Source organism: Caretta caretta, chromosome 1 (genome assembly GCF_965140235.1).
Source record: "Caretta caretta isolate rCarCar2 chromosome 1, rCarCar1.hap1, whole genome shotgun sequence".
NCBI lineage: Eukaryota > Metazoa > Chordata > Testudines > Cheloniidae > Caretta > Caretta caretta.
In genome coordinates, this window is record NC_134206.1 from 226,641,487 (window position 1) to 226,669,345 (window position 27,859).

General features: G+C 45.0%; 1 protein-coding gene and 1 pseudogene across 3 annotated transcripts in view; one reads left to right on the forward strand and one right to left on the reverse strand.

Annotated features, from left to right (window-relative positions):
- Positions 1 to 2,615: 2,615 nt before the first annotated feature.
- On the reverse strand, positions 2,616 to 5,134 carry LOC125633939 (large ribosomal subunit protein eL38 pseudogene; annotated as a pseudogene).
- A 1,308-nt stretch (positions 5,135 to 6,442) lies between these two features.
- LOC125624149 (protein mono-ADP-ribosyltransferase PARP12-like) overlaps positions 6,443 to 27,859 on the forward strand; it is a 41,206-nt gene continuing 19,789 nt past the window's right edge. For 2 of the 3 annotated variants that reach the window (XM_075121116.1, XM_075121117.1), the window contains exons 1-6: positions 6,443 to 6,863; positions 17,151 to 17,283; positions 22,955 to 23,216; positions 23,341 to 23,472; positions 25,522 to 25,623; positions 27,630 to 27,753. In XM_075121116.1, coding sequence (XP_074977217.1) covers positions 6,577 to 6,863; positions 17,151 to 17,283; positions 22,955 to 23,216; positions 23,341 to 23,472; positions 25,522 to 25,623; positions 27,630 to 27,753 — 1,040 coding nt within the window. In that variant the 5' untranslated portion in view covers positions 6,443 to 6,576. The remainder of the gene's footprint in view (positions 6,864 to 17,150; positions 17,284 to 22,954; positions 23,217 to 23,340; positions 23,473 to 25,521; positions 25,624 to 27,629; positions 27,754 to 27,859) is intronic. The other variant, XM_048824550.2, reaches the window with a different exon arrangement.

Genomic DNA, 27,859 nt, shown 5'->3' on the forward strand with positions numbered 1-27,859 from the left:
CTAGCTGTGTTTCATGTAATCATTTCTGACTTTTATGCCTCATTACTTGTACTCACTTATTAACTACAAAGAGATTTTTAACTGTACTTTAATTTAAACACACTGGATTAGATAAAATAAAGTGTCTGGGAAACACTATTTGGGGTGGCAACTTGAGTGCATATTATTTCTATTCTAAGAAATAATGGACTTTATATGATCTGTATTGTCAAGAAGAAAGTTGGGCAATATAGGACATACATGTCTGGGGGGAAATCTAAGATTGGGGGTGTGTTGGGGTCACCTTGTAGTATAACCAAGGCTGGTGAGAGCCAGAGTGTGATCCAAGTGTGGCTGGCAGGCTGCAATTGCACACAAACACTCATGTGTGGCTGGAAGGCTGTTTGTGAGGAGCCCAGGTGGGAACTCCTTCAGCAAGGCAATGCAAAGCACCCAATGTTGCAGGGCAAGCGTGAGACAGCTGCTCATAAGTCTGGATTGTAACCTGATATGTCACAGGCATTGAAGGAACAGAAGTTCGACATCATGTAGAGTCAAGCACGAGGGTTTATTACGCACAGTGCTGGCAGAGTGTCCCTTCGCTTATTAGGCTCAGTGAGATGCTGCTAAACAATTGATTTATGATAGGGTGCCAGTGGGTGGAGAGAAGTGACTGGGTGGGAATTCCTGGGACCCTGAATAGGTTCTAGCAGCAAGACAAAATTAGCACAACAAGCCAATAGTCTAAAAGATTCCATAATGGCTCCGCCCATAGCTCAGGTTAACATGTTAGCGAATACACAGGGGTTATCCCTCAAAATTCTCCTCTTGCAATGTGTAAGTTATATCCTGATTTCAGGTCCATAGAAATGACAGTGGCTCTTTCCAGACAGGTTCGCCCACAGCTACATTCTTGGAGGGTCTTAAAGCAAAAAGAACAGTAAAAGTACACAGCAATGACAATCATGTATGATTTACCAATGCATTTCTGCGAACTAGGATTGGCATCTGTGAGAGACGGATGCCATAACTCATGACGTCATGTTAGGCCTCTCCCTAAACCCTGATTAGCATTCGGGGAGTATGTACAGTTATCTCCTCCTGAACCAGGGAGCAGACTTCAATGCCCCTCTCAGCGAGTTCTGTGTCTATAACTCACGATAAGCCTCCCAATTACTGCTCTCCACCTGGAGTTATGCTGTCTCAGCTTATTTTATGTATAGTTGAACAAACAAAGTTGCTTCCTGCTTATCCCAGCTTTTCTTTAGCCATGTATTGTCCATTGTTAATCAGGCCTCATGCCGCAGGCCGTGGAGTTTGGGCTTATGTGAAAGATTCTTAATAGACTCAGTGGTCAAGATCTCGCATACAGTCACTCCCCAAGTTATGCAAACCCGACTTACACAAATCTGCACTTACAGAAAAAGTTCCATAAGCTAGAAATAGGATGGGTGTGGGGATTTTTTTTGGCATAATGGTCAGATACGTTTCCGACTCTTGCAAAATCTGAGTTACGCAAGGTGTTCTGGAGCAGAATGCTTGCGTAAGTTGGGGAGCGTCTGTAAATATTATTGGGATTTTGGCTCTTCAGCCATGTTGATTCTTCCCCAGTAAATCATATTAATCTGTCTCTGAGAATTCTCTTTACAATTTGCATGGTACTGATGTTAAGCTTACTGGCCTGTAATTTCCAGGATCATCTTTGGAGCCTTAGGTTTTAAAAAAAAAAGTAGCTATTCTCTAGTCATCTGGTACAGAAGCTTATTTAAGTGATGTTACATACCACAATTAATAGTTCTGCAATTTCATATTTGAGTTCTGTCAGAACTCTTGGGTGAATACCATCTGGTTCTGGTGACTTATTACTGTTTTATCGATTGTTCCAAAAATTCCTCTATTGACACATCAATCTGGCACAGTTCCTCAGATTTGCCTTCTAAAAAGAATGATTCTGGTGTGGGAATCTCCCACATCCTCTGCAGTGAATACTGATACAAAGAATTCATTTAGCTTCTCCACAATGGCCTACTCTTCCTTGAGTGCTCCTTTAGCACCTCGATCATCCAATGACTCCACTGATTGTTTAGCAGATTTCCTTCTGATCTACTTAATTTTTTGCTGTTAGTTTGAGAGTCTTGCTCGTTGCCCTTCAAATTCCTTTTTTTGGCCTGCCTAATTATACCTTTACACTTCACTTGCCAGAATTAATGCTCTCTTCTATTTCGTCAGTAGCATTTGACTTCCAGATTTTAAAGAATGTATTTTTGCCTCTAACTGCTCCTTTTACTCTGTTCTTTAGCCATTGTGGTATAACAGATATTACCTCATCAACCTTGTCTCTTATGGTGTGTTTTTTTGTGTGTTAACATTTGGGCTTGGCCAGAGGTGTTGCATGGAGGGTCAACGAGCATGCTCAGTAACACTGCTGAAGTTGGCTTCCCTCACTCTGCATCCCTCCTCTCCCCCATCCCACTATTGGCAGGTACAGGTCATCTCTTGGCTTGGCAATATTGCTATGGTACAATCTCCAGTGCTCTGTCTACATTGAAGCTTCTGTTCGGTGTTTTTTTAAAAAACAAAAAAAGTTCCCTCTTTTTTTATTATAATACATGAAAAAAGCTCTGTGCATGACTGGTTCATTTCAGTTCTTCCACAGTCAAACCAGGTGGCTGGGATGCCTTCAGTTTCTCAGCCTTCTCCTTATCTGTGATGAGCAAAGTGTATAGGTCAGCGATCAGCAACCTGCAGCACGTGTGCCAAAAGCAGCACATGAGCAGATTTTTACTGGCATGCTGCTGCCAGCCGGGGTCCTGGCTGCCAGTCCTGCTCAGCCAGCTGCCTGCCTGGGTAAATAGAACCCCCAGGGGGCTGAGCAGGGCTGGCAGCTGGGACCCCAGCTGGCAGGAGCTGGCGGAACCCCAGACCAGCAGCGGGTGAGCTGCTGCCGGTCTGGGGTTCTGTCTGCCACCCCGCTCAGCCTGCTGATGGTCTGGGGTTCCAGCCGTCGGCCCCTTGCCAGCTGGGGTCCGGGCCATCAGCCCCGCTCAGCCTGCTGCTGGCCTGGGACCAGCATGGGCTCCACTCACCTCGCTGCTAGTCTGGGGTTCCAGCTGCCAGTCCCCATGCCAGCCAGGGTCTGGGCCTCCGGCTCTGGTCAGCCTCCTGCCAGCTTGGGGTACTGGCAGCCAGCCCAGTGCTCTACAGCCCTTATCAAAAATTACACTACAATTAGCTTAAAAACTTTGTATATTACAGTAATAATGTATATAATGTTAATAAATACATAGGTTTGATGAAAGTAGTTGTGCTTATGTGCCTGTGCTTAATTTTGAGTGTGTTTGATGATTTACCTTCGTAAAGTCTCACGTCTCACCCCCAGAAGGGGCATTTTGCACCCCCCAGGGGTGTGTGCACCCCAGGATCTGCATTTTAATTTAATTTTAAATGAAGCTTCTTAAACATTTTAAAAACCTTGTTTACTTTACATACAATAGTTTAGTTATACAATATAGACTTAGAGAGAGACCTTCTAAAAACGTTAAAATGTATTACTGGCACATGAAACCTTAAATTAGAGTGAATAAATGAAGACTCAGCACTCCACTTCTGAAAGGTTGCCGACCCCTGGTATAGGTAGGTACTGGCTTCAGCACACCTTGAATTTCATGGTCTTTTGATTCTTGATCTTAACAGATTTTGGAACCTTCCTCCTGGCTGTGAGCAGGAAGTCTTTAATTTCTTCAGTTTTGTGTGGCACGGCAATGGGCCAAGCTCTAGGCATTTGCTGCTCAAGCAGCCACAGACATGATGGTAACCTGTAAGAAGAGGAGTGGTGTGAAGACATTGCAAAATATTAGTATTCTCACTGGACCACTGAGTTTGTTGAAACTGCAGCAGTGAATTATGGATCACCCTGAAAACATATGTTCAGGGTTGGGTTACATTCCAGAAATGCATGCAATGAAGTCCCTGTTTAACTTTCAGCTGTAATATGAACAAACAAACAAAAACAAACTTTAGTTACTGTGATTTGCGTTGTAATGGTTTACAAAGAAAAGGAGATTAGAGCAGGTTCACATGCCACATAAGTTAATTGGTTTTCATCAAATAGTACAAGTGACTTAGGCCTTGTCACTGCCACTTTACAGCGCTTCAACTTTCTCGCTCAGGGGTGTGAAAAAACACCCCCCCTGAGCGCTGCAAGTTTCAGCACTGTAAAGTGGCAGTGTAGACAATGCACCAGTGCTGGGAGCTACTCCCTTCGTGGAGGTGGGAGCTTCTATAGCTCCCAGCACCGGTGCCGTGACTACACAGCCACATTAAAGTGCTGCTGCAGTGAAGACATGCCCTCAGTATTTGTGTGTAACTTCCTAATACTAAACGACAAGTTAACTTCATTAGTTTAATCTTCTAACTCTGCATTGTTTAAATGTTTAACATTTAAATTTCTTCCTTTATGGATTTACTCTAAATTTTCAGTTTAACCACAACTGACTTTTCTCCTCAATGTGTGTTTACCTTCCCACCTCTCTTTTTTCCCCCCACAAACAAACCTCATTGGAAATTAACAAAACTTATTTACTTGCTTGGTTCTGCGCAATCGTTTATTATATCAGCACAGCTTCGCACATAGATTGTATTAATTAGCTGCTGCTTTCATGGCTAGCAGAAGGAATGGCAAGGACACAATGTGTAGGTCCTACATAAACAATATTTCAGAATGGTAGCACTCTTTTCTTCCTTCTTATTTAAGTTATAGCTTTGAAACGCACATGCGTGCACACAACCTGGGGGAAATTTCTGACTTAGTGTCCACTGAGAGTCCATCACAATCATTTGTCTAGCCGGGGATTGTGGATTTGGAAAGATATATTCATCTAATGTAACACCATTGACTTCAGTGATGCATTTGAAGCTTGAGGGGGGGGGGTTGGTTTTTTGGTTTTTTTTTATTTTTTTTGGTTTTACTCTTATACATGCAGCCCACAAGTCATGTGTGCTATAGCTCTTGCTGGTTATATTATACTGGCTCAAAAAACCATCTCAGGACTAATAGCATTTTTACATTTATTTTGAGCTTTCACCTATTGTCATCAAACGTCACCAGTGTTGTGCTCAGCTCGGTTCTATGTTGATAACAATCGGCTGCATGCATGTGTTCCATCTATATGCTGCCCCAGCTCTGCAGATCACTGACACAGCAGACCCCGAGAGAATCCCCAATGACCACAGACTCTGATAAGGTACGAAGGCACCCGGCCAGGCTTACTGCCAAGCAAAACAGTCTCTAGCTCCCCAGATCAGATAACTACAGTTCTGCTAGTACATATGTGCTCCCTGACAACGGACCAGCTCAGTCATTGGCAGGACTTACCACTGCCCCCTAGGCCAGTCAAAGACCACTCTTCAAGGGTACGCTTTTATACACATGTACAACCAAGTTACACGTTGCTTCTGACCTATAGAGATGCAACCCCTCTACATGTTAGGGTACCACCTCTCACCTTGTACATGTTGGTTCAAACAAAACAACTCTCTCATATTACCCTCCTGCTGCAATCTTTAGGATGGGTCAGTCTGTTCCTTGTTATCTATGTGGAATGTGCTTGTATCAAAATGTTCCAGTACCATTCCTGGCACATGTTTATATTACTAGTGCGTAGTACCTGTTTTTGGGTATGTGTATAATTGCAATGTCAGCCGCCTTGCCAGCTTCTGTGAGCAGGGCCTCCCTCTGGCGCACAGCTTAACTTTGATTTATGCTAGCAAAGTCTTGACCATTACTTTAGTTCAGGGCTTGGGTCTCATACCAGGCCTCTGATACAAGGGCTTATGTTTCAGGGCCTCCTCTTACCACACCCATTACCTGCATATAAACATGTTTATCCTAATCTTCACTGCAGAGGCTGTACGGCCAGGGTCCACCCAGGGCGTGGCGCTGATTATTTTCTGGCCATGCCCCCATGGTTGCAATGCCACTCATTAACATTCAGAAGGGATGGGTGTAAGGGTGCATGGGCCAGGAGGGTCAGGCTGCTGCTGGTGGTGGTTGGTGCCAGAGAGGGGAAGAGGAGGGTCAGGCAGAAAGGGCAAAACTGACCCTCCCAGTTTAAATGGCCTTCTGCTGCTCCTCCTACACTGTATGGTCAAGATAATAACATCTTTCTAGTTTGCAACTTGTATCCCTTAGCTTTAGATCCAGGATAACTTTATTCTGTAAAGGAGAAGATGTCTTTTCCCCTTCTCGACTGCAATTCTACAAGTGGGAATGAATAAACGCACGTCACAGAAAAGGGCAAAGGCACCCACATTTCAAAAGGAAATAGACTGGGTATAAAAATGCCCTTCACTCTTCCTACATATTTTGCATGCTATCACTTTTTAATTTGCTGCCTTAAACCACTGCCCTGCCGCCCGTCACTCAAAGGCATGCTTTTTCTGCCTTCAGTTTCGATTCTTCTTTCCAGCTGGATGGGAGGAGGAGCCTGATCCGCCCACGAAACCGAGCGAGCGGACGGAGAGGCTGCCTAGTCCGGTTTTAGAGTAGCAGCCGTGTTAGGCTGCCTAGCCAGTAACCCCCTGGGCTCGAGAGCAAACATGTCTGACCCCGCGGTCTGCAGCTTCATTACCAAGGTGCTGTGTTCTAACGGGGGGCGGCTGGAGCACAGCAAGATCCCCCAGCACGTGGACCTCTCCGAGCAGCAGCTGGCGCAGATCCTGCAGGATGTGGGGCACGAGAGGTTTCTGGTGCACAAGGAGGGGGGCTCCCGCTGGGTGCTGGCTGTGTCGCCGCTGCGCCTCTGCGTCCGCAAGGAGTGTGAGGGCTGCGAGCGCCTCCACTTCTGCAAGCTCAACCTCATGGGCAAGTGCAACTTTGGAGTCCGGTGAGTGTAAAGGAGGGGAAGGGAGGAGGCTGGCACCGGGGGCAACACTGGGGGAGGGAGTAGGGGGACAGGCACTAAGGTGCAAAGAGGGGGAGGGGAAAGAAGCAGGGGGCTGGTACCAGGAGCAATAGTGGAGGGACGGGGTCGGTTAGGCACCAGGGTGCAAAGTGACGGAGGGGGGGGCAGGGGATCTCTGGCAACACAGGCAGAGGGCCTGGTGGTTTGTGCCTTGCACTCCTGATACTGTACTCTAGGCTGGTTTGGCATGTAACTAATGAACGCCTGTGGTTGCACTGAACAAGGGTGGATAAAAATCGATTATTTATATACATAAAAATCAGGCCTTTTTTTTGTTTAAATATATTTCTTTTTTAAAACACAAATATTTGAAATTATGATCCTATATTAAGGCCCAAGTATAATCTGTTGATTTAAAGTTAAGTAACAAATAATGGTAAGCAGTGCATGTTTGCTGCCGAAGTTTTAAAGAAAGTCAGATGGACTAGACCAGGGGTTCTCAGCCTTTCTTTCTGAGGTGCTCCCGCCCCCCTTCCCCCATGCTATTAAAAACTCCACCACCCACCTGTGCCACAACAACCGTTTTCTGCATATAAAAGCCAGGGCTGGGGTTAAGGAGTAGCAACTGGAGCAATTGCCTGGGCCCCCAAACCACAGGGTGCCCCCACAAAGCTAAGTTGCTCAGGCTTCTTGCTTCAGCCACGGATGGCAGGGGCCCAGGGCATGGCAGGGCTTAGGCTCTCTGCCCTGGGCCCTAGGTAGTCTAACGCTGGTCCTGCTTGGTGGACTCCCTGAAACCTACTCCCCACAGGGCCAGAGACCCTGGTTGAGAAACACTGGACTGATGCCCTCACGAGGTCCCTTCCAGCCCTACATTTCTGAGATTCTGTGAAATCCTTGAACAGGGGCACCATTTCAGATTTTGGTGGGGGAGAGTGCACAACTTTAACTATGATTCCAGAGGCTACTTGGGCACCTGAAAACTCGTTTTTTTGCAGATAACTTAGATGCAGTGCTCCTGTCAGATAATTTCTAATTCCTATATAAAGAAAGAAATAGAAAAATAAATAAATAAATATTCGATCCACTCAGCTCTAATAATATTCTGTCCATTCACTTAAGGGACACTGGTTAGGTTTAAAAATGTAATGTATAGTCTTACTTTGTTACTAACTCTTGAATGTAACAATTGTAGACAAATCTAGGTTACTTTGTATGACTCTTTTTGCAGTTCATCAAGCTTGGAATAGCTCATTTAACTTCTGGAAACATCCTGCTAGGGCATGTTCCCATGAGTTTATACTGCACCTGCCTGGGACTGTAGGGGTTTTACCTCACTACAAATAGACTAGAAACAGACTTTAAACAGGAGTGAAACTCACACGTAGTCTTTCATGATTTTTGAATATTTGGGGTTGGCAATACTATGAATCAGGCTCACCAAAAATCATGAGATTGGCTTTAAAAGAATGAGATTATGTAAAAATAATGTTTTTATTTACGTTCTGCTTTTTAAGCCTTTAGGGTGCCCTGGGGTCACATTTTGATGCTTTCTCCACAGCCACAAGGGCTAGAAACTTCATTTTTCTTTAAGAATGAGGGCTGAAATCATCACACAGCCACTTGACTCCAGGAGTTGGGGCTTTAAGCAAAACACAAAAATCATGAGACTCATGACAAAATCATGAGAGTTAGTAACACTATTTTCACTTCTGTTTAAAGGCTAGTCCCTTTCCAGAAGGGCCTTAAACATAACACTACAGTGATTGAGCTGCAGTTTTCACAGGAGAATATTTTAAACCAAACACCTACAAAATTTCATGTTTTAAAGTTGAGGGGGGAAAAATTGAGAGTTCTGAGGTATATCAGGGCCACTGCAGGCAGGAAAGGAAAATAACAGGCACAAGAGCTCTGGGCAGCTTTTCCTCTTGAAAGAAAGTTGGAGGGTCAAATCTTCTAGTCCTTAATCAAGTAAAACTTTTATCGCCATCAGCGCCTTCACTCATAGATATGTTATCACATGTTCACTGTGATAATATGTGGTCAAGAACTATACACTTAATATTTATATATCTGAGCCATCTTATCCAGAGTTACACATCTTGTATGCATTGGCTCCGGAACTACATTTACTGGCATATTCTGAACAGTGCTGAGCACACAGATAGTGCCCAGTGAATAATACAAATCATAACAATAATTTGTTCACTTTATGGACTCTGTGTATACAACTTCTGTTCTTCGTTCTATATGACCTCAGGTCAATGCCTTAGACAGAGTTTCAAAGGTTTTTAGGCACCCAAAGAGGCATCTAGTGGGGTTTACAAAGCACCTAACCTTCTAGGCACTTCTGAAAATCCCACTAGGTGCCTGAAAATCTGTCCTTTAGCCTGTGTCCCCATCAGTGCCCTATCTATACAATGAGGATAACAGCACTGCTCTACCTCACCGTGGGGCTGTGATCTAAGGTACTCCGACTACGGTGATGGGGTACCACAGGTATAGAGAAGTTCCCACTCTACTACTGCTATCCCTCCCCTGGGTTTTGGCTCCTTCTTTTCACTCCTGCTCCCTCATCTCCCTCTTTTCTGAATATAAACTTGGCTCAGAGGGCTTAGCTGTATGTCTTCTGAGTCCCCTGCGTTGTCTCTTCAATACCTCCCTCCTCCCCCAGGGATTCCTGGTTTTTACAAAAAGAAAAGGAGTACTTGTGGCACCTTAAGAGACTAACCAATTTATTTGAGCATAAGCTTTCGTGAGCTACAGCTCACTTCATCGGATGCATTCAGTGGAAACTACAGTGGGGAGATTTATATACATAGAGAACATGAAACAATGGGTGTTACCATACACATTGTAACCAGAGTGATCACTTAAGGTGAGCTATTACCAGCGGGGGGGCGGATCTTTTGTAGTGATAATCAAGGTGGGCCATTACCAGCAGTTGACAAGAATGTCTGAGGAACAGTGGGTGGGGGGGTGGAAATAGACATGGGGAAATGGTTTTACTTTGTGTAATGACCCATCCACTCCCAGTCTTTATTTAAGCCGAAGTTAATTGTATCCAGTTTGCAAATTAATTCCAGTTCAGCAGTCTCTCGTTGGAGTCTGTTTTTGAAGTTTTTTTGTTAACGATTGCAACTTTTAGGTCTGTAATCGAGTGACCAAATAGACTGAAGTGTTCTCCAACTGGTTTTTGAATGTTATAATTCTTGACGTCTGATTTGTGTCCATTTATTCTTTTATGTAGAGACTGTCCAGTTTGACCAATGTATATGGCAGAGGGGCATTGTTGGCACATGATGCATATATCACATAGGTAGATGTGCAGGTGAACGAGCCTCTGATAGTGTGGCTGATGTGATTAGGCCCTATGGTGGTGTCCCCTGAATAGATATGTGGACACAGTTGGCAACGGGCTTTGTTGCAATGATAGGTTCCTGGGTTAGTGGTTCTGTTGTGTGGTATGTGGTTGCTGGTGAGTATTTGCTTCAGGTTACGGGGCTGTCTGTAGGCAAGGACTGGCCTGTCTCCCAAGATTTGTGAGAGTGTTGGGTCATCCTTCAGGATAGGTTGTAGATCCCTAATAATGTGTTGGAGGGGTTTTAGTTGGGGGCTGAAGGTGATGGCTAGTGGTGTTCTGTTGTTTTTGTTAGGCCTGTCCTGTAGTAGGTGACTTCTGGGAACTCTTCTGGCTCTATCAGTCTGTTTCTTCACTTCCGCAGGTGGGTATTGTAGTTGTAAGAATGCTTAATAGAGATCTTGTAGGTGTTTGTCTCTGTCTGAGGGGTTGGAGCAAATGCGGTTGTATCGCAGAGCTTGGCTGTAGACAATGGATCGTGTGGTGTGGTCAGGGTGAAAGCTGGAGGCATGTAGGTAGGAATAGTGGTCAGTAGGTTTCCGGTATAGGGTGGTGTTTATGTGACCATCGTTTATTAGCACTGTAGTGTCCAGGAAGTGGATCTCTTGTGTGGACTGAACCAGGCTGAGGTTGATGGTCGGATGGAAATTGTTGAAATCATGGTGGAATTCCTCAAGGGCGTCTTTTCCCTGGGTCCTGATGATGATGATGATGTCATCAATATAGCGCAAGTAGAGTAGGGGCATTAGGGGACGAGAGCTGAAGAAGCGTTGTTCTAAGTCAGCCATAAAAATGTTGGCATGCTGTGGGGCCATGCGGGTACCCATAGCAGTGCCGCTGATTTGAAGGTATACATTGTCCCCAAATGTAAAATAGTTATGGGTAAGGACAAAGTCACAAAGTTCAGCCACCAGGTTAGCCGTGACATTATTGGGGATAGTGTTCTTGACGGCTTATAGTCCATCTTTGTGTGGAATGTTGGTGTAGAGGGCTTCTACATCCATAGCGGCCAGGACGGTGTTTTCAGGAAGATCACCGATGGATTATAGTTTCCTCAGGAAGTCAGTGGTGTCTCAAAGGTAGCTGGGAGTGCTGGTAGCATAGAGCCTGAGGAGGGAGTCTACATAGCCAGACAATCCTGCTGTCAGGGTGCCAAAGCCTGAGCTGATGGGGCGCCCAGGATTTCCAGGTTTATGGATCTTGGATAGTAGATAGAATATCCCAGGTTGAGGTTCCAGGGGTGTGTCTGTGCGGATTTGATCTTGTGCCTTTTCAGAGAGTTTCTTGAGCAAATGCTGTAGTTTCTTTTGGTAACCCTCAGTGGGATCAGAGGGTAATGGCTTGTAGAAAGTGGTGTTGGAGAGCTGCTGAGCAGCCTCTTGTTCATATTCCGACCTATTCATGATGACAACAGCACCTCCTTTGTCAGCCTTTTTGATTATGATGCTGTGGATAGCATTGTGTTCTGCATGGCTGAGGTTGTGGGGCAAGTGATGCTGCTTTTCCACAATTTCAGCCCGTGCACGTCGGCGGAAGCTCTCTATGTAGAAGTCCAGTCTGCTGTCTCGACCTTCAGGAAGAGTCCACCTAGAATCCTTCTTTTTGTAGTGTTGGTAGGGAGGTCTCTATGGTTTAGTATGTTGTTCAGAGGTGTGTTGGAAATATTCCTTGAGTCGGAGACATCAAAAATAGGATTCTAGGTCACCACAGAACTATATCATGTTCGTGGGCGTGGAGGGGCAGAAGGAGAGGCCCCGAGATAGGACAGCTGCTTCTGCTGGGCTAAGAGTATAGTTGGATAGATTAACAATATTGCTGGGTGGGTTGAGGGAACCATTGCTGTGGCCCCTTGTGGCATGTAGTTTAGAAAGTTTAGTATCCTTTTTCTTTTGTAGAGAAGCAAAGTGTGTGTTGTAAATGCAAGAAGGGGACTGGTACCAATGGGCAAAGAGAAACTAAAAGAGATAAAGGGGACTGACAGCCAGTGGTTTGGGAGTTGTAAAAGGACAGTCTCAAATCAGTCTTTCTGATTATGCTGGCACAAACTTTCACTCTGGATCATAGTAGTGGGTGGAGGAGGTGGAAAAGACAGATTAGCATACCGTTTAAAGTGGCTGGGACCTGTGCTCACAACTTGAGTCTGTTAAACACTGAAATACCCCTCTTTCTTGGTATGGGGAGCCTGCAAATGGTAACCATGTGATGTTCCCACACTGGTGCTTTTCCAGGCATTGAAGGAAGCATTGAAAGCTTAATCAAGGGCTTACAGGAGTTAACTAGGATGTGAGCACAAGTGTGATCTAATGCAGGGGTTTTCACAACCATTTTTTTTGGTGACCTCAGTGTAGCCACCAACTCTTGCTGCTGGCCATTCTGACAAATTGTGCTAAGATACTTAATTTTAGGAAAAACAAATTAAATATATGTGTCCAAATCATGGTAATTTATGTAGAGTTTGTTTTTGTTTTGCAGACTCAATAACAAAAATAACACCCTATATATGTAAAAACATATGTATGATATTCTTTATTTGCCCCAACTACCTCCCACAACCCATCCCCCCTAGGGCACTGCTGCCTTCCTCCCTCCATTTCCCCCATCTCCCTTCCACAGTCTCACACCCCAGGCCCATCCTAGTCCTTGCCTCTTGACCATGGCACACTGTGCTGTCAGCTGCTGAAGCCCTGCCAGAGCCCCGGGGGCTGAAGCCCGGAGTCCCGCCACCAGAAGCCCGGAGTGGGAGCGCTGGGGGCGGAAGCCCAGAGCCCTGGAGGCAGGAACCCTAGGGGTGGGAGCCAGAGCCTGGGAGTGGGAGCTCAGGTGTGAATCCCACCACTGGAGCATGGGGGCTGAAGCCTGAGCCCCCACCACTCCCAGGAAGGTGGGTCAGGGAACTCACCAGCCACCTGTGGAATCCAAGGTTCCTCCCGCATCCTGCACACCATCCCCAAACATCTGCAGAGGCACTGCCTGGACCCCTAAGGAGGCTGCGCAGTGCAGGGCACCAATCCGCAGCTGGCGGTGCCAGCAAACACCAAGGCAGCACCTCCAGGACAACAGCTGAACATTGGAAGGAGGGGCTGCTGCTTTGCCTTTTCCCCCATTCTCCACACAGGAGGCTGTCGTGGCCACAGAAAAATTCCCAGGTAGCCGCATGTGACCACATTTGAGAAATCATAGAATATCAGGGTTGGAAGGGACCTCAGGAGGTCATCTAGTCCAACCCCTTGCTCAAAGCAGGGCCAATCCCTAATTTTTGCCCCAGATCCCTAAATGGCCCCTCAATGATTGAACTCACAACCCTGGGTTTAGTAGCTCAATGTTCAAACCACTGAGCAGAAATGCTGATCTGATGCCTTGAATTGCTGGATGGGGAGTCATGAAAAATATTCCTGTCCTCCAGGAAGCATTATGTGACTGGAAAGTGGTACTTCTCGCTCCCGCTTGCAGATAAAAGGCCCTATAGGAAACTTGCTCAGTTGAAAGTGGCCTAGGTGGGATTTAGCTCTGGATATGACCAGTGTGTCCTCACTAATGACTGATGTTATATCCAAAGATTATGGTGGTGGTGTAATTTGTCCTAACCCACCCTGGGCTGACCCCTCTCAGGCATATTCCACGTGTAGGAAAATCCAACATATCTTGCTTATATAACCTGTTAAAATAAGTTAGTTAGAAAGAGACAGAATTGGAAGAACAATTGTTCTGATTCCTTCCAAAGAGAATATGCTGTGCTTTGCATTATTTTTAATGAGGCTTTTCACTCCTCAGCCCCACAATCTGCATTTTATAACATTGTTGTTTTACATATATAGGGAGATATTCAAATCTATTCATTTCCTTTAGGCTCATAAAGGAGACAACATTTTGATAAAATGTAGATAAAATGCATTCCTGGGTAAATAGTTCCTCTTTTCTTAGGCAGTGCAAAGTTTTTTCTTAACATAGGAATTTTTAACAGGGATTTATTCTACAATAAATTATCCAAATTCTATTGGACAAGTAGTGTTGTAGGTTACTTTGGGTTTATGCTGGAATAACCCAGAAGAGAATTTGACTCTAGGGATCAAATCTACACTTAAATATGCAGGAGTATCACCCTTTGAACCTATCCTGCTCTTGATTTCTCCCCACCTCCCCCTCGTCGCCCTGTTGACTTTACTGTTTTCAGTTTATTCAGTACAAGTAGGATTCCATACAGGCCTAGGAGCCTATACTTTCAGGTCCTAATGCGGAATTAGGGGTCTTGGATCATAAACTCCTTAAGACGGAAAATAAGGTCAATTTGTTAATAAAACACGAGGCAAACCTGTAGTGTTATATAATGATACTGGGAGGGGAAAAAACTACAGGAATCAAGTCTTGTACAGGACAAGGGGCAGATCAATAGCAGCATGTGAACAGAAGGTTCAAAAGTCGGAGACCTTCAGAGGGTAAGCACTAAACAGTAGTTACATTGAACAGTGACAGGAGAAGTTTTATTTTATATATTTTATTTTAGTACGCATAGTTACAGGGCTTTACTGAGTCACATTTCAGACTAGCCAGACTAACAGTTAGCATTGTTTCTGGATCTATCCTAGTTCCCTCAGCATTCCTGATTATCTTATGTTGTCCTTCATTCTCACTGCAAATGGCTTATTGTTGCTCTGAGATTAAACCGATCCCTTTTAATACTTTATTGTCCTGATTTCTCCCCTCCCTTCTTTGTACACAACCCATAAGATTGGGTTCCATATTTCTTTAAACTTTTCTAAATCTTTCCTCTACCTTCCTTGTCAGCAAGGTGAACCACGTCCTTGTCCTATTCAACTCCTTTCTCTATTCTGAGTGCACCTTTGAGCGCTTGACAAACTGTTGCTGCTTTCTGGGCAACCACTCCATACCACTGCAACCATTTTTGCCATGTCCTTCTCTGTAATCTGTAACCACCACCTTCTCTATCCAATTTTATTTTTTTGTGCTAAAGTAATCTTCCCCATCTGCTTTTCTGACCATGTCACTCTGACACACTTCACAAGCTTCCTCTCACCATCCATGTCATTTTCAAGCTCCTTGTCCTTGACTAAGCTATGCAGAAGTTCATTTTGTTTCTTATTAGTAAGGATACAATATTGTCACAGAGGTCACAGGACACCGTGACTTCTTTAGCTTCAGCCCTGCTGCAATGGCGGGACTGGAGCAACTGTTTGCCCCTGCTGCAGGAGCAGCAATCAGGGTTGGGTCAGCGGCCAGCAGTCAGCCCCTAGGGCTGGAGCAGTGGCTGTGGCCAGACTGGGGCAGAAGCAGTGGCCAGGGCTGGTGCTGGAACAGGAGCTGGCAGGAGTGCTGGAACAGTTTTTTATAATGGGGGTGCTGAGAGCCATAGAACCAAACTGTAAATCCTGTAAGTGAGAGAAACCACTTCAAGCCAGGGGGTGCAGTAGCACCCCTAGTTCCAGCACCTATGCGGGCTGGGTTAGCCACCAGGGCCAGAGCAGCTGCCAGAGCTGGAGCAGCCTAACCCTAACTCCCCCTCCCAGTACGACACACCCATCCAGTGGCCCCCCTCCTCCAAACTGTACCTCCCCAGTTCCCTCCTCTCCCCTCCCCCAGGAGTGTCCTCTATTTGGGGATCTCTGTATGGTAATCCTAGGGGAACAAGGTGGAAAAACAAGAATCAATTAAAAGACCGAAGGGACAGAGTTTTCCCCCCAAGATGTGCCCAGCTGGCACATGTGACACAGCCAGATGGAGGCACCCAACAAACTACTTTCAGTGGGCTGGGTACATAAGAAAAAAATATCAAAACAAGTTTTGCTTTTAAAACTAACTGATTTATTAAAGAAAAGCAGTAGTATCTGCTGTTAGTGAATTGAACAACTTGTTTCTGTGGTCATCACGCCCTTCAAGTTTTTAGTAGATCTTATCCTCTCACACCTAGGGCAGGCCTTCACTACCTGCTGGATCGGTGGGTAGTGATCGCTCTATCGGGGATCAATTTATTGTGTCTTGTCCAGACACGAAGTTGCGTATTTTAGGTCGACCCCCCCCCCCCCAGCCCCCGTGTAGACCAGGGCCTAGTTCTTATGCATAGATTGTAAGAAGAAAACAAGCATCCCTGCATTTTCAATTCCAGATTAGTTTCTTAGCTTTGAATGAAGTAGTTATTGAACTGAACTAGTTGAATAAACTGAAAGAAAGAATTCTCTCTGCACCTACAAGAGGCTACTGGTGTCAAAATCTGGTTTAGCAGTTCAACAAATGCTGGTTGCAGGTGCTTAGCCAGTGACTTTAATCAGCTCAGTGATTTGATAGGAAACTTACTACTTAATTTTTAAATTTTAATTTAAATGATTTTAATAGATTATAGTAAATTTAGGTCTTAACATAGGTTGTCATAATTTAAAATTAAATTTTAAATAGGTTTATTTTTAAAAATAAAACTAATTTAATTTAAATCAGATATTTAAATAAAAAAATCAATTTTTGAAAATTCATTGTTCTTGTTTTTTATCCACCCTGCTTAAGGCATTAGCCTAGGACTTGGGGAACCTGATTCTGCCAGACTTCCTTCTGCCACAGAAGTCACTTAGCCTCTCTGAGCCACAATTCCCCATCTGTTTTAAAAACAAAACAGGGATAATAGCACTTCCCTAGCACACAGGGGTGTTGTGAGGATAAATCTATTAAAGAACCTGAGCACCTCACAGTCTATGCTAATGGAGGCCATTATATATATAACTAAGATAGATTTCTTGCTAGGCTTCCCTTGTTCTCTATGCTTCTGCCAAGCTTCCTTTCTAGTCTCATCTGTTTCCTTCTCCCACTCTCACCTTCCTTGCTGTTCTTTAGGTGTGGTTGCTTTCATAAGCCACCCTGGTTAAAGATCAACATATTTGATCTGAATTTTGTGTGTTCCTTTCCAGGGCATGTAAATACTCCCATGATATCTTCACGGATGAAAACCGAAAAGTGCTGAAGACCCATGAAGTCAGTGGCCTCAACGAGAATGAGCTGCGGGTCCTGCTCCTCCAGAATGACCCTTTCCTCCTGCCTGATGTGAGTCATACTGATTTCTTAAGGAAAGGCTCTTTGCTGAATAGGGATGGAAGAGGTGAGATATGATGTTGAAGCTGAAGCATGGAATTGGATGTCAGGGAACCTAGATTTTTTTTCCTTTGCAACTGATTCACTGTATGACTAAATCTACTCTCTGACTTAGTTTCTATGGCTATGTAAATTGGAGATAAAATACCTAGCGTGAAGGGCTGTTGGGAGGCCTTGTCTACATTACTAGTGCATTGCCAGGATAGCTGTACCAGCGTGTAGACTGGCTGTATGCCAACAGGAGTTTGTCAGCATAGTAACACAACTTCTCTGAATGACCTTAACTAGGCTGACAGAAGCCCTCTTCTGTTGGCATAGCTGTGCCTGTGGTGGGGGTTTGGCAGCCTAGTTATGTTGGCTGGCGGGGGGGAGGGGGAGAGCGTGTCTTTTCACACCCCGACTAACACAGCTGTGCCAACGAAACTTTGTAGTATAGACCCAGGCTTACTGATGTTTTGTAAAATACTGTTTTGCTGGAGGGTGTTTGGTGGCTACGAGCAGGCATGTCTTTGAACTATAGGTGAGCACTGAGGCGGCTGGGCACATTAGCTACCCTTCATTCAAGGTAAATGGAAGAAGCAATTAAACTCCTTTTATGGAGTAAGAGAGCTAGGGACAGTGGATACCACCATTCAAGGGACTCAGCTACATGCAAGGCTGCTCAGAAGCTGAGCTCTGTGGATGGTAGGGTTTCCCTTGGGAGCTGATTGCAAACACAGGGCCTATGTATGTCTGAAGCAGACAAGACAAGAAAAAGGTAGGAGACAGCCAAGGAAGCACTGGTAGGTGGCCCTGGGAGGAAGCCAGAGAGCGTCTTTTGGGCAGCCTGCTGGCTAGAAAGCGGCTTGGAATTGTGAGTAAGGAAACTGCCTGCTGTTTGTTCCTGCTGTGTTCAGAGAAACAGGATGTTGGGCACATTCTGTGTAAATAAACAGGGTTGCACCCTATAAGACTCATCTGACTCCCATCATCAATTTCTCCTCCTAACGGAAACAATCTGCAAGCTCCAAATATTGACTAACTATTTGGGACAAAAAGGCCAACAATACTTTGAAATCCAAAGATGGTTCTGTAAAAATATTAAGTATTATTGCTTTCTGAAAGCTTACAGTAGGTTTGAATTAGAGGGGAAAGGTGGTGGTGGGGCAGGGAGTTTGCTTACATCTTATTCAGTATTGAAGTTATGCAAGGAAATGACAGAAAAGTGTCTATTTTTAAAATTATTGTGCCCCTCCTAGAATAGAAAGGGTCCATTTTAGGGCTGTCCAACACCCTAACAACAACAACAAAAGCCCAAGCATTTCCACCTCTTTAGTCCAAATTTTACAGTTAGCATTCAAGCCATACAAACCAGATCATGAACACTTTTCCTGTGTAGCAGTCTCCATAAATTCAGTCATCTTGCAAAACGAAAAGGGGTTGTGCTGAAGATGCAATGGACAGTGAATATGCACTCACCAGAGTTAGAAACATATTTGAATTTTTTTAGCTCCTTGGAAAGAATATCAATATTTGCATACAAATATCTTACTCTTGGGGGAATTCTGCACCACTTGCACAATGCAGAATTTTGCAGAAGTTAATGTGTGCGCAGAATTTCCTTTCCCCCACAGAAATGGGCTGCAGTGCTGCTCACCGCCACTAGGGGCCACAACTTGGAAGAGCCCAGCTTGCACTTAGAAGACACTGCTGTGGGGAGGGAAAGGGAGTTAAAGGGTTCCTGGCAGCTGCAGTTCACAGCATGCCCTGAGGGAAGCAGTGGGCGGCAACATGCGAAACTCCTGGGACCGAGCATCAGGCTGTTTATTCCCTCCCCCAGAGCCCAGGGATTCAGAGGAGGGAGTGGGTGTCTGTGCTGGGGGAGCCACAGCTTGACTCTAGGGAAGAGGGGGTGCAGGTATCTGGCCCCCTGGCTGGCTCTGGGCAGGGGGAAGGGGACAGAGAAACAGGAACTGGGTTGTTATAGTTTCTTTAATTCTCTACTTCTGGGGGGATTTTTGCATTGTCAGTATTCTTACAGACATACTTGCTGACCGGTATTTTGAAATACATTACCCAGATAATTGAAACTGGCTTGATTATATAATGTTGTTTTGACAAATAAAATTTGCAGAATTTTAAAATATTGTGTGCAGAATTTTTAATGTTTTGGCGCATAATGCCCCCAGGAGTAATATCTGCTTTTACACATCCTCCCCCCCACATTTTAATTCTTACTGTGACCATAGAAATAAAGGCTGGAACAAGCCTGATGCAGTGTCTTCAATCAATTCCCTGCCACTGCGAAGGCCTTGGGTATGGGGCCCACAGGAGTTCAGTTTCCTGAGGACTGAAATGCGTTGGTCTAATTAGTCATTGGGGTTTCTGAGCCAAAATTTGTTTTGTGCTATGCAGCAAGTCAGACTAGATTATCTAATGGTCCGTACTGGCCTTGGAATCTCTTAAACAAGCAGCAACCAAGACCGGGACAGAAACATGAAGACAAACCACACACCCCCTTTCAACAAACACATTTATGAATGAGCTAAGATACCAGCACCTAGTCTATTTACTATTAATGAGCTTGAAATCCTAGAATAATTGTGAGTCTCATGGATTTAACGCTCTTTATCCTTTTTTTTTACCTTAATTTGTCCCCAGAGACTTGTGTGCTTTGTTTCTTATCTGGGTGAGAGATGTACCATTGTATTTCCTGGTTACTTTATCTCCTTGATGCTGTATTTGCATTTGCTGTGGCAACTAAGTCAGATGATTTGCCTGCAATTTTCCTCTTGTGTGGTAACTGGTGCCATTAATTTATTTTGTACAAATTTTGTGTAATCACAACTTGTGAAGGATAGACTGTAAGCTAGCATGATGTCTGGTTTCCCCTCTGCATACAGCCCCAGCTTCTCCAGTATATAGTCATGACTTGTAGCCTCTCCAACAATTCCAGTCCTGGCCTATAGAGGCGCATACACATCTGCCAAAGCAAAAATAAAATCCAACATTGTGTAAGGACATTCCTAGTTGGCATTGGAATTCATGACTCTTCTACTGGTCTGTCAGTTTCTGCTGGAGGACACTAGTCCCCAGAATCCCTATGCAGTGATTGACTGGTTGATCCATTCCAAAATCTAGTTGTCAGCTGAAAACTGTTAGGATTTTTTCCCCTGAAACTTCTGCTAGGGATACTTCTTTCAAAATGGGAGGCTTCCATAAATGTCTGTCGAGGCATGAATGTCTGTTGTTCTGGTGCCGGAGTCATTTTAAAGCACTGTGAAAGGTTGGTTGACATGTAAGAGAAGCAGTTTTGTGAGTAAATAAGGTGATGGAGTGAGAAGGGGGAACTGCTAAAGAGGGGGAAAGTGAGTCTGAGATGGGAAAGTGACAAACACTAAAATGTCTTGTGCCTAGCAGGGGAAGGTGGGGAAGAGAGATTCCCCTATCTGGAGAGGGGAAAAACAAGTAGCAGCGAGCATTCTACACAGAAAATACTGAGGGTCTTCTAGCGCTGTACGTAGGCAGTCAAATCAGACATGTACCACTCCAAGCCTAACAGCTTTCTCCATACTGAGCAGGCCTGGGTCAGGCTTCCAAAAATCTGTGAATCATTCCAGCTTTTCTGGTTTGTATACAGCCCACATCAGTGAGCATCTTCTAAAAGTGTATTAATAATTATAAGAGTTAGACAATTTATTACAGAGCTCTTCATCTAGAGCTCAGAGTACTTTACAAAGGAGTACAAGTATCATTACTCGCACTTTACAGATGGAAAAACTGAGGTACCGAGTGGGGAAGTGACTTGCCCAGTATCACCCAGCAGGCCAGTGGCAGAGCTGGAATGTCTCCTGAGTCCCAGTCCAGTGCTCTATCCATTAGGCCAGTGGTATGCAAATTGGAGAGTGCACCCCCCCCTTGGGGTGAGGGAGACAAGAGATTCTCTGGGGAGTGTGAAGAAACTGGGATCCTGCAGGGCCTGCTGCTGTAATAGCAGGAGCAGGATACAAATAGAGTAGGTATTGCAGGGTGGGATGGGAGCAGGATTAAAAAAAAGTCGTCCTGCGCCGCAAACAACACGTATGCCCTGGCCAGCAGCTGCTACTCTCCCTCCTGCCAGCTCTCAAGGCAGCTCCGCCACTAGCAGCAGTGCAGAAATAAGGGATTACTTCAGATTACAAGCAATGGAGGGGGAAGGGGGCGACAAATTCCGTGAATGGTAAGGGGGGGTGGGGTGACTGGAAAAGTTTGCACACCACTGCATTAGGCCTTTCTGCCATTAAATAAGAGTAGCCTCTGTCACGTGTTGTGTTTTTTGTTTGTTTTTGTTTTTTCCCCCCTTCCACTTTTAGGATAAATTGTGTGGGGATTTTTTTAGGAAGTCTGTACACAAAGGCAGTTTCGTAGAAATGTCTTGCCCTTGGAGCAGAAGATGGTTCCAAGATCCTGTGGGATTTTATTGTTTAGTCATGGAGTGGTCTCCAAGAAAGCGTTGTCTCCTGCACAGGCTAGAACATAAGGATGACCATAGTGGGTCAAACCGATGGTCCATCTAGCCCAGAATCCTGTCTTCTGATAGCGGTCAATGCCAGGTGCTTCAGAGGGAATGAACAGAACAGGTAATCATCAAGTGATCCCACCACTAGACTCACCTTTAGAATGGAAAGTTCCCTTCTGCCAGAGGAGCAGAGCTTTCAGCTGCGGTTGTGGGTATCCTGGGCCCAAGTCATTGAGTGCTCCCTCTGTTCAGTGAGCAGACAGAAAACAAGGATAATGCATCTCAAAATGTACTCATAGTTTATTTTGGCAATATTAGTTTTCTCTCTAAGTTGATGTACTATTTAACTCTTTACAGTAACATACTCTAGTCATACTTGGCATTTTCTAGCACTTTTCCCATCCAAGGATCTTGATAACGAGATCTTGGTAAGAGACCGAATAGTAGTCTGTGTTAAGTAGGGAGACATCATTTGTGTATGAATTGTAAGGTGTGGCTCACTTACTTCTCAGTCCAACGTAAGAAAGACCTAGAAAAAGTGTAGAACAAACCTGTTAAAAATGCAATCATCCAAGCAAAAAGGAAGCCTGGCTTTTGCAGTTTAGAATTTCATGTTTTTAATTACTGTAACAGCTAAGAGCCTTAGTCATGGATCACAGGACCCCATTCTGCTAGGCGCTGCACAAACAGAGAAAAAGACAGACCCTGCCTCAAGAAATGATACACTTTTGCAACATATTGTAAGCTGAGTGAGGCGGGGGCCATCTTTTGTTCTGTGTTTGTACAGCATCTAACACAATGGGCGCCTGGTCCGTGACTGGTGCTTCTAGGCCCTCCTGCAACACAAATAATAAATACCATATAAAAACAACTTGGTGTGGCCAAAAGTGCCATTTGTTAGAAAGGTTGGCATGCCCTCTGGAAACCTCACACGACTTTGAAATCCATGAAAATGCTTTAAAATGTCTGTTCCCGGTGACCTTCCACTCCAGAAATATGCCCAGTGATTATGGGTTTTGTTTTATTCCCATCTTTTCCATTACAGAATCCATATGCAGGTTGGGTTAAGAAAAGCGTAATGACTGGAAGGGGGGAGGGAGGGGAGGAGTGTTTCCCTCTTTTAGTCATTTCTCCCTCCCTCCCCAGGTCTGCCAATTCTATAACAAAGGTAGAGGACCACATGGGACTTGCAGCCAGCAAGACAATTGCAACAAACTTCATGTTTGCCGACATTTCCTCCGAGGAGAGTGTAGGTTTTCCAAGTGCAACAGATCCCACAGGATTCTGGACGGCAATGTGCTGAGGTTGCTGATAGCAGAAGGATTAAATATTATCACAGTGAAGAACATCCAGGTCATCTGTGATCACAAGCATACGGAGTTCAGCAAGGAGGTGGGCCAGTGGAAAAGTAAGTGTTAACGAACAGGTGTAAATTGTAGCATGAATGATGTTTCCCCCTCCCTTGGACGTGTTGAAGGCTAGTCTTTTTACCTACATCTTTGTGGGATTTCACCATCCTTTTCTGCTTTCAGTGCCTCCCCCACACAACAGAGCTACACCAGTTGGAGATAAAAAGAAAGCAAGTGCTGGGAATCCAGAAGAAATTGGACCTAGGCCCACTTCCACTACACCAGCCTCTACATCACATGAGTCTACCTCACAAGGTAAAACTATAGATGTGCCAGTTAATTTGTATGTTGAACCATCTTTTCTGCTTTCCCATTTCCTTAATTCTTGAGTGTAGGCCTGCGTATTGACATTCACTCCTCCTCTGCCTTCGTGCTCACAAGAATGGATCAAACAGTGCTAGACCCTATCACAGACCGTGCATTGGAGAGCACTTCTAGGCAATATGTATCTGTATCTTTTCATACACAATAGATCCCTGGCCAGTGATTGTTGTACAGGAAGCTGCTACTGAGGACTAGTAGTCGAATTTCAATTTCACTAGCTGGAATGACCACGTTCATTTGTAAGAATTACTAATAATAGATTATATAAGTAGTAGGATGGTGGTGGGGAAAAATACAGTTTGTTTGCCTTGAACGTTAAGGCCAGGTCATGTGCTCGTGTAAACCAGTATGATTCCACTGATGTCAACCAGGGAGGATCTAATCTAGTGGCTGCTTTTCGTTGGGTTATGATGTGGGTCACGTAAGGTGGAAGAGTGCTAGAGCAACCCCCGGAGCTGAGAAGTGATTGGAGCAAAGATAAAGGCACAGATCTTTTTTGCCTGTGAACTGCTAGGAGAGGCTATTGCAGAGTCCTGCTCTCTCCCTTCCCACCTTTTTTCCCTCACCCTTGAGGCTGAAGACTTCTTCGTTTTTAATTTCAATTATAGCCCATCTGTTGGTGGTTTGGCAGCTTGTTAGTATGCCCGTTAAATCATCCCACATCGTGGCTTGGATCTCGGTTCTTCCCATCTCTTGTCCCCAACAAGTAGAATATAAAATATAGTTATACATCTTTATTAGCTGAGAGGTTGTGTTGAAGCCCACTCTGGAATATGAATAATGTAGTAGAGAGAGAGCCTGGTGCACGGGACCTGGTGCAAGACGTGCGGCCTGAACAGGCAGCAAAGTCAGGCCATGTATCAAAGCAGATGCTTACAAGGTCACTGACCAGTGCTTGGCAATGGTATAGCTAGTGTTGCTAGAGCACAGGCACTCTTAAGAAGTACTAGGCGCTGGGTATTCATCCGCAACTTGTTTGTGTCGATGTATAAAAGAGAAATCCTAGGAGGGGCATCTTTGCCCAACCTAGGGGACAGCAGAGACTCCTGCTGCTGACTGACCTGGTACCATTGTCATGGGCATACGTGTGTTAGTGTACCTGTAGCTCCTATAGGGGACTAGGACTGTCCTTCGTCGACAAGAAACGTGGCCGAGCGCCTTCGCCACTGAACCGAGTCTGTGGTCTTTCGGGGGGGGGGGGGTACTGCTGAGGTCTGCTAAACCGACTACAGACAGGGCTGGGACAGAATAAGGAGAGAACACGCACGTGCACACACGGGCCCCAACACTGGCAACCCCAATGTGGTTTCTCTTTTGTACATTGATACAAACAAGTTACATATTAAACTTCTGACGTGGTTAGTTACCAGCCTGCACCTTGTACCTGTAGGTTCGAACAAAACATCTCCATCCATTATCTTGTCATCCTTATTTTAGGAGGGTTTGATGTGTTCCTGTACCATCTTCAAGGAGTGTGTTCATGCCGTAACTCTATGTTGAGGCAGGCCTGTGCTAACCTTCTGGAATGTGTTTGCATGAATACCCAGTGTTTAATACTATTTAGGAGTGCCTGTGGTTCAGAAACACTAGTCATACCACTGCAAAGTTCATGTAACAGACAGTAAGCATCTGCTTTGTGTGGCCTGACTTTGCTTACTATGGTTCAGGCCTCAGGTCTTACGCCAGGCACTGTGCTCCAGGCGCACGCATGCGTGCTCTCTCTTTTTCTCCTATAGATAGTAACACTACTAAACCTCCCTTCCAGGTTCCTGATGTTAATGTAACTGGTGTCAGTTAGTGTTGTGTGGGTAGCCCTCACTTGCACCAGGCTCCGAATCCGGCAGCTGCAACCAGCTCCTTGCTGCCTCTCGGACAGAACCGAGAATCCAGCTCATCTATTTTTTTTCTCTGTTGCAGGGTGTTTTGTTGTTTGGCATGAGGAGATATGTTTGATGTGCTCTAGACTGTTCTTTCCCACAGGTGTCAAAGCTGTTCCTCCTTCTAACGCTTCTGGGAGCAATGAAATTAAAAAATGTGATGAGATATGCCTGTACTATATCTGGAGGTACTGCAAACATAAAGGTAAGTCTGACTAATGATGTTATCTATCGACTGTCAACAGGAACTGCCCTGTGCAGACTTCATATCTCTGACTAGTAATGGGATATGGAAACTTTCATATCTGGATCACTGGCTCAGTGTTGGTAGTAATGATTCTCCATCCCATATCTGATGCCTTCAAGGTGAGTTGGTCTAAAACAGGGACTAAAAGCTGTCGCAGTTGTGAAGAGATTCAGAGGAAAAGTCAGACTGACTAGACAAATACTGATGTGCCCTCTCTCTTAGAGGTGGGCCCTCCCAATCAGGGGTGAGTCATGCTGGTGGGGCTAGATGGGGGAAGCTTGCAGTGTCATTGCTTGCATGTTTCTGTGGCTAGAGTAAGTCAGTCTCCAGGGCTGTTAAACCTAATAGTTTTGGTGGGTTAATTTTTTAAAAGATAAAAATCGGAGAAAGCTGCTGTTGTCAGACTTGAAGCAGAAGTCCTTGCAGACCAGTACCTGGGTCTGATTATAGCCATGTTCATTTCCCGTTAAGCCCTTTACTATATGGCCTGCAGTAGCACATCGTCTAGTTCTTTTTATGTGAACCAGCTGAGTTATGTCAAGCTGCTTCAATTACTGATGTTGCTGATTAAAGTTGAAAATACTGAAGTGAGTTGCCTAGGAGGTATGTTTTTTTTGTTTGTTTGTGCCAGACTCATACTCCAGGAAAGATTGTTCTACTAAGGCTCTTTGTCTGGTATGCAGTGTAAGAGTCAGACAATCCTCGTCCTGTCTTGGTAATAGGATTCTAGCATTTGTTTTTAAAATATTGTGCTTTTAAAGAATTGACCCCCTTCTAAGCTTTCCTACATACAGCAAGAAATTAGCTCTGGCCAAGAATGACTAGCCATGACTCCCTCTGGAGTGTCTCCAAGCCAATGCAAGTGCTGGCTAAAGGAAGGAACTTGACTTTCACTCTCTCTGTGAGACTGAGGAGTGAGATATATGTAGTAGTTTGATGTAAATGCAGAGGAGACAGAGCTGAATGGGAGTTGCCCCTTGCTAGGGCTCCGATTATGGGCATAATGGCTCTTTGGGGCAGGGAACATCTTTTTCTTTTGTGTTTGTACAGCACCTACCACAGAAGGGGCCTAATCCATGACTGGGGCTCCTAGGTGCTACAATGATACAAATAATAATAAACCTTTCCTCAGTCCTGCTCTGGCTGCATAATGGACGTGGCAGTATTGCCCGTCCTGCACTCAGGGACGACTTCTTCCTTACTCCACTGAGGGCACATGGTGGCCCAAAGAGAGCAGGGAAGAGGCAAGGCCTATGGCTCCATCCAGCCCCAACACTTTTGCCTGCCGAGCAAGCTGGCTGCCTGTGAATGAGTAGTCTGCGCTCTTGTTGGCGCTTTCCTCTCGAGTGTTGCGGTTCATACTCCCCTGTGCTTTGGGCTGGGCCTAAAAGGCACAGTCAAGCCTTCAGTGTGTTCACCTTCTGGTCCTGAAACTCTCTTTAAAAAACTGAGGGAGAAACAAAACCAAAATAGCACCAGGGTTTCCCTGTTGTAACCTGTTTGCTTAACCTTGAGAGGAATTGCGCTTACTCCCCTTGCGTGTTTGGGGCTGAGCTGATAAATGCTGGGTCATACCTACGTGTCACAGTGATAAACAACACTGCTCTCACACATGCCAGTGTCAGTTGTCAGGGCGATATCTAAGCAAAGAAAGGTGTGTGGACTCCGACTTAAAATCAATAATGTAAAGAGCTTACGCTGCTTCGCTAGTTAGAAAGGGCATGTTTCAACTCTTCCTTCAGTTTTACTCCAATCTAGCTCTGACTTCAGTGGACTAACTTTTGATTTACCCCAGTGTACATGAGAGCAGAATCAAATGGAAGGGGAGAAGGCCAAAGAGATCATGATGATAATGCATTGCAGGGTTTGCTGCTTATTCCTCCTCCCTTGGTTCATTTCAGTGTCCTGCCATCAGTCTGCTCTAAGGTTATATGAGCTCCTTAGCATGTTTGTTCTCTTTGCAGATGACTGCAGGATGATTCATTATCATCTGCCTTATCGATGGCAGAGGTTTGATGGAGTCAATTGGCTTGATGTTCCCAAAATGGAGGTAGTCGAAAAGGCCTATTGTGACCCCCAAAACGACAGGTATAATAATGCTTAAAACCTCTTTGCTAAGCTCCGTAAAGGAGCTACATAGCTTCTTTGCTAAGCTCCGTAAAGGAGCTACATAGCTTCTTTGCTAAGCTCCGTA